Raw genomic sequence first — 7,525 nt, forward strand, 5'->3', positions numbered from 1 at the left:
ACCTTTCAAGAAGTTCTTCCCAATTATGAACATCTCTTCTCCGCCCTTCACGCTGCATTGTGTCAGGGATTTTTTGGAAATTTCTGGAATGCCCGTTGGCTGAGCTGATTGTGTATGTATGTTTGTTTATGTGATGGCTGAGCTGTGTTGGTGCGTGTGTGTGTTGCGTTCGTATGTGTGTGGGGTGTGGTGTGTGTGTGTGTATGTGTTGTGTGTGTTTGTGTGTCAATTAACACGCTAGTGATAATGAGATTAGTTTAATTTAGAAATGAACAAAAACAATTTTACATCTAAAAATAAACTTCATAAATCATCAATCATAAAAATACTAGAACAAATGAATAGATATTAAACGAAAACAAAAATAGACATTAATCTTGAAATAAGCGATCTCTAACCACAATAAACACCCATACCAACGGCTACCACAACAACCACAACTACCACAGCCACCGTCATCTGTAACGTCAACAGCTACTGAAAAAAACACAAAGGAAAAAAAAAAGAAAAAAAGAGAAAGAACTGCCAGAAAAATTTACAACAACAACAACAGCAAACAGCAACAGCCTCAACAACAACAACAACAGCCTCATCATCAACAACAACAACAACAAAAACAACATCAACAACAACAAAAACAACATCAACAATTACAACAACAGCAGCAACAACAAACACTCAGAAACAACAACACAACCAACAAAACAGAAAACCAACATTAGCAGATATTATCAACGACAAACTGCAATGAATAGCTAACAAGGACCATAAATTATGCAAACGCAACAACATATCGGAGAGATTTCTTGTGTTCTTTTTGCCCGAAATTTATTCTACCTCCATATACTTCGCAGCTCTCTAGCCCAAACTAAACAACGGTTACAAAAATAATAGCCTTGCATTGCCTTGAAACCAAAACAGCCATTAAATAAAAAGTTAACTCCTTGTTTTAATGTTCGTATTTTGAATAAATAATAAGGTTGCTTTTTGTCACAATTTTCTCATGTTAATATTCAGTGGTTAGTAATTGAAAGTGCATTTAAATGCACGTGTAGATATTATTTCAACACTCACTACTCGCGTGAATCGTTATACGTTGTAGATTTAACAAAATGATCACCACCAACACAAACAAAACAGAGAACCACCCAACCAAACAACCAACCGACCGACCGACCACACATTCAACCAGCATGACAGCCACCAAGACGGAAACATCGCAATGAAAAGCTTTTACATTAATTGCGGTCAGCAACAACAGCGCAGTATCTAGGCGGTATCTAGGCGGTATCTAGACGGTATCTAGATGGTATCTAGGCGGTATCTAGACGGTATCTAGGCGGTATCTAGGTGGTATCTAGGCGGAATCTAGGTGGTATCTAGGCGGTATCTAGACGGTATCTAGGTGGTATCTAGGATGTTTCCAGGCTCTTAACTGATGCTCGTGTACCCAGCAACAAGCAACCGACATTTCATGCCTCTGCTTGTTTTAATGTAAATTTTTCCATTCATTCGATTAATTACATTTTTTTTTTCTATATCGCTTCCTTCAGCTTAATTTTTTTCGTTTTGTCAACTCGTTTAATTGTTTTTGCAAGAGGTATAGTTGTGTCATGAGTTGGTATGAAATAGTATAAACTTCAGACTAAATCAGTGAAAAGAGCGATGAGTTTGTAGGCTTGCTCTACAAATTTCAGAGTCGTAAATGAGAATAACAATAATAATAACAACGACAACAACAATTTATTATTAAAAAAATATAATAATAATGATAATAATAAAAATATTGACAATGAAATCAACAATAATGATTGAGATTTACGATACATTTATCCCGTGATCAATCGCCACAATGTGTGTTCATGATGATGATGATAAGGATGATGAAGATGATGAAGATGATGGTGATGATGAAGATGATGATGATAACAATGATGGTGACCAAAATGATGAGGATGACGAGTTAATGATGGAGATTTTTTTGACAAAAACAAAGAAGACAATGATGACACTCACCAAATTTATATTATCGGTACGTTTTCCGATTAGTCGTAGCTCAGTTAACAGAACGTGCTTAACAAAACCAAACACCGCGCACTCCCCTGGTTCAAATGCTAGCATAACCAAATTAGAAATCTCACCTTAATGTCTAAGGTTTTATGGCGGTCTATTTTTGTAATTAGCTAACACAGAACAAATATTTGAGCTTTGTAGTGTGTGTAGAATTGATTGTCACAAAATAATGTTTCACAAATAAAATTTACAAATAACTTTATTTGAAAATAACTAGGCACACCAAAAATTCAAAATATGTGACTGATTGAATTTAACAGAATACAGTTTTTCTGATTATCCAGAATGCATGTCAATTTTTATAAGCACTGGCTCCAAGGGAAAGACATTCCAATGTTTCAGCTAAACTTCTTAACAAAAAAATCCAAATTCGTATTAAATTAGAGTTTAATTTTTCGCAACAAAAAATTATTTAGCGTTTTAAAACTTTGAAAAATGAGACTGAACTAAATAAATTTTTCAGATATTTTACAGAATATTCATTATTATTAATATTACTGATAACAGTGTTGTGTAGTAATGATAACAATGTTGTGTAGTATTGACAACAGAGTTGTGTTGTTTTTTTTGTGTTGTCGAAAAATTTTCTAAAAATTTTTCTGTTAATGCTATTAACATTTTTTATTGGATTTTTTACCATTTCAAAATCGATCATAGTTTGGTTTTTTACTTACTAAAGGATTACGAGATGACGATGATGATGATGAATGTGATTATGATGATGACAATGAGAAGGAGAAGAAGGAGGAGGAAGATAATCGTTATTATGAAGATGATGAGGAAAATAATGTCACCATCATTCTCATCATCATCAGATGATGATGATGATGATGATGAAAAAGATGCTAATGCTGATGATGATAAAGATGAAGACAATAAGTATGATGAAGAAGATGATGATTAAGATGATAATGATGAAGATGGTGAAGAAGATGATGAAAATGATGAAGATGGTTACTGTTTACTGTTTCTTGATGATACTGAAGGTGGTACCTGGCGATGAGATTGATAAAGACGAAAAGCAAAAATAATATCCTATAACGAAATACATTAACAATTATAACAATAATAATCATAGTAATTAATTTGTTAGCAAAAATATATTATCAAAATAAATAACAGTTAATAAGAAATAGTATTAAATCTGGCGAAGATTTCTTTTTCAAAGTTTTTAAAAATCTTTTATACAAAAATTTTGAAACGGCTTCTTATTTTTTAAACTCAACAACTTGTTCATACATTTCATACATTTATCGGTTTCGTTGATTTTGTTGATCGCCTGTCGGCTTAACTGATCAATCCAATCCTCCAATGCCCATCTTATTTCATTTTCTTATTAAAATACTAACTGATGATCGCATTCTATATCATCAAAGCCTGCATATATGGAAATATGAAAGCTTAATTGAAGAATTTTCTATATAAACGCAGTCGAATTGTGATGAATTACATTCAGTCAGTTGTCTTGCTAGAGCTTTTCACTACTACTACTACTACAACTACAACTACTACAACTACAACAACAACTACTACTACTACTTAGCGAGGTATCAAGATGGTGAAGAAGTTGATGTTATTCGTGATGGTGGCGGTTGGGCTGAAGATGGCGATGGTGTCTGCAAGTGAGAGAGAGATACATTTTTATTTTTTTTATTTTATTTACAAATCTATATAATAATAAAACTATTAGTTTTTCTATTATTTCGATTGTTTTCCTTCTGCAAAAACTTAACAACTGTTAAAGTTTCTTTCAGCTAGGCGGCGAGAATTTACCAAACATTATATATATTTTAAATAACAATGAATCACTTGAATAGCAAACAAAATAGAGATCAATGAAGATGATTTAGCCAAGTTTAAAGATCTAATTAGAGAAATTTTACCGGAGATCACTTTTACTGATGAAGAATATCGAGAGTTTTACGACCTGCTTCAAGGTATACTGGATGACTCTAATACCAGGAAGAGGTCAGCTGAAAATTCCGTATCGGCTGACGATTCCGAACTAGCTGACGATCCCGAATTAGCTGAAAATTCCGTATCAGCTGACAAAACAGATTTCGAAACAGCTGACGAAAATGGTAATGTTTCTGTAACATTTTTACAAATTAATATTTTCCATCAAATATGTTTATATTATTAGTAGTTAATTAAACTTAAAATCCATTCAACTTGACCATCATTGAAAGCAGCCTTTGAAATCCAGCTTGCTTATGAGGCGTTTGAAGAGGTCATGGAAGAATTCTTCAAGAGTGAGATTTCCGTTGATGAGCAGAAAATTGATGAACTCTTCACCAAAATGATTCAACTTTACGAAGATCTTGCAGAGGATGTGAGCAGTGATGACGATAAATCCGGAAGTGAGAATGAGGAATATTTCGGAAGTGGTAAGGAAGAGGATCCTGAAAGAAGTGATTAGGACCATTCCGAATACTGGGAGTATAATGACAGTGGAGAGAAAAAATATTTTCAAAGAAATAAAAATTTGAAACTCCAGCCACTTATCGAAAATTCTATTGATTGCATTTTGAATTTTATTAAATGTTTTAAATATGACAATTATCTAGTAATAATATTAACGATAACGAATAAAATTCTTTGGCATTGAATTTTCGTGATGTTTTGTGTTTAATAATATTATCACGGTGCACTAAAGTATAAACAAATGAACCGCAAAAAAAAACAACCCCATATAGTTTCAGCATAAAAAAATATTACAAAATTTAAAGCATATATACACTTCAAATATTTTTAATAATCTTTACAATTAATAAATGTTTAAACGGCTACTTCTATATCTATAAAACATTTTATATGATACAACAGATATAACAAAGTTATTTAACCCATTCAATAGTTATTACGCATATAAAAATTTGGAGTAAAATTGACGTCATAAGAACTTTATGGATAGGCAAAATATTTTTTTCTTACAGTTTCCTCTTTATTTTTTTTTTCAAAATCATCAACAGAAAATACAGTTTGTCTGTATACACTGCATAACTCCGATAAGTGGAAGTGCCATTGTAATTGAAATTTTCAAGTCTATTATTAGTAATAAATTTACCTTGAAAATCATATCGAAACTTTGAAACTCAAAATTACTTTCATTTAAATTATTACTCAAAATTTTATTACAACCGTTTGACCACTTGTAGATCAACAACAGGTTTTTACACGTATGGGAATATATTTGGTTTTATTAACTCTCAATATTGAATTGAAATGTTGAGTTATAAATCTATCAAAAAATTGTAAATTAAGTAGCGATTTTACGTTCAAATATTTAGTTCTGTGGTTTTCAGATTTCTTTCTCATTTAATTATTTTCTTTTCAATTCAATATTGAAAAAAATTATAGAAAATTCAATAAATAATAAAAATTATATTCAAAAATTTAAATTTAGGGGCGTATCTGGAAAATTTTTTTGATAGGGCGCCAAAGTTTAATGGAGGCCAAAATCTGGAATGATTTGGTTATCTTTTAACATGCCCATCGCACATTTTGTGTTAATTTTCCTATTTCAAAGAGCATTTTCATGTATAGAAACCGTTTTGACGTATAAAAATTATTTAAAAAATACTCTAATAAGTCTGCTTACATTTCCAAAAAATTACAACAAAAGTCTTGATGACGAAAGTTCCTTGATTCATTTTTTTAAAACAGTGCAGCTATGAAAATAGACTGCCCTTTGTTATTTTATGATGACCAATCTTGTGATGGCAATTTTATGATGATCAATCACGCTTTTTTCATATAACGGTCAATGTAATTTAGCAGCCAGAACAAGAATAAAGTGAAAGATAAAATAAAATTAATGGACTATCGTCACAATCGTCATAATAATCAAATTATATTAACGTATAAAAGTCTTTTTTGAATTTTTTCTCATTACGGTGTGCCACTGAAAAGTTTTATTGAATAAATTTATGATTAAAATGAATTAAACTGGTAGATGGTGAACATTGTTTGAATGGTCAGTAGGTTAGTAAATTTAATTTTTTCTCCCCGCTCACATGTAGAAGACCATTCAGACGGGCCATCGTAAATATTTTACAACTGGCCAAATAATGACCTCACTAATGCATTCACCTTCATAAAATTCTTTTCAATGCAAATCGACAAACACTCGCACATGGAGACACGTCCACTGCATAAACAACACACAGATACATACACACACACACACACACACGCGCGCGCATATAAACATACATACAATCACACACACACACTCAAGCATATATAAAACACATACGCATACAAACACACACAAACAAATTCATGTATACATATACAAGCACACATACAAACGGACACACGTACACTTGCACACAAAAACACACACAAATCCTATCAACATTCATACAAATACACACACAAATATCGATCATATGTGGCATTAAATCATTTTGTTGTACACAAATATTCCATTTAACACTATAAATTAACACAGCGGCGGGTCTAGGGATGGTGGAATGTGAGGGCCAGTAAGAGTTATTTGTGTTAAAAGTTATTAAAGTTGTTTTTTCAAAGGAAAAACTAGTTTAAAAATTGACATTGTTTAAAATCTCGCCCTTCCAGCTTGTCAAAAATGTTTTGAGAACTTCCTCCATCGGTCGTGAAATATTTTTTTGAAAGTCTTTCCCCCCCCCCTCGTTAAAGTTGTTGTCTAGATCCTTCACTGGCATGTCATACATGTTTATTCATTCTTATTTTTTCATTAATCGACAGATATCATGATATTCTATCATAATATTAACAATTATACCTAATATAGATATCAAACCGTAAAAAAAATTTACAAGACTTAACCTAAACGAATTATTACTTCAATTATTTTTCATAGAAACTTTCTAAGTACCGACAGCAACTACCTTCCACATTGGCAATTCAATTTCAAACATTTATCAATTCATGTTTGTGTTCTCGTTTTATGGCTATGCCCATAGCGGACACACAATGGTGGCGGACATTACGATGATGTTTAATTTGATAAGTTTTTGGGTGATTAAATTCTGAATAAATTTTTCATATTAATGCCCTTTGTGAAAATTAAAATTGCTTTTTAGTGAAATTTGTAACACGTTTGACAGTAAAACAAGCAGATAATTATCCACTGAAACAACACACAATATTTTCAAACAACAACACACACACACACACATAAATACACCTCACTCTCTCTTTCACACACACACATATATTTACACCTCACTCACACATATACGCTATCAAACACATACTCACACACTCACACACACAAACACGTGAACGGATGAAAAAAATTTTCTGAAAACATTCACCCTCTGATGAAATTTTACAAGAAAAATACATCAGACGGTACGTGAGGTGATAATGCATTTTTATGGAATTATATGGTGTGAACATCAATACAACATTACAATACATACATCAATACAACAACATTACAATCATACACATATATCCT

The 7,525-nt window shown here is 31.8% G+C and overlaps 2 protein-coding genes across 2 annotated transcripts in view; one reads left to right on the plus strand and one right to left on the minus strand.

The window, feature by feature from the left end:
• HELRODRAFT_177940 (hypothetical protein) overlaps positions 1-459 on the minus strand; it is a gene marked incomplete at both ends in the record, with an annotated part of 3,172 nt that extends 2,713 nt beyond the window's left edge. Inside the window, 2 exons of the mRNA XM_009026092.1 lie at positions 3-104; positions 399-459. Coding sequence (XP_009024340.1) covers positions 3-104; positions 399-459 — 163 coding nt within the window. The remainder of the gene's footprint in view (positions 1-2; positions 105-398) is intronic.
• Positions 460-3,628: 3,169 nt separating this feature from the next.
• HELRODRAFT_177941 (hypothetical protein) lies at positions 3,629-4,492 on the plus strand (the record flags this gene model as incomplete). Its single annotated transcript, XM_009026093.1, has 3 exons — positions 3,629-3,695; positions 3,891-4,154; positions 4,263-4,492. 3 exons carry the CDS (start codon positions 3,629-3,631, stop codon positions 4,490-4,492), a joined length of 561 nt encoding a protein of 186 aa, XP_009024341.1.
• Between the last annotated feature and the right edge of the window lie 3,033 nt (positions 4,493-7,525).

This window comes from Helobdella robusta (assembly GCF_000326865.2).
Source record: "Helobdella robusta unplaced genomic scaffold HELROscaffold_45, whole genome shotgun sequence".
Lineage (NCBI taxonomy): Eukaryota > Metazoa > Annelida > Clitellata > Rhynchobdellida > Glossiphoniidae > Helobdella > Helobdella robusta.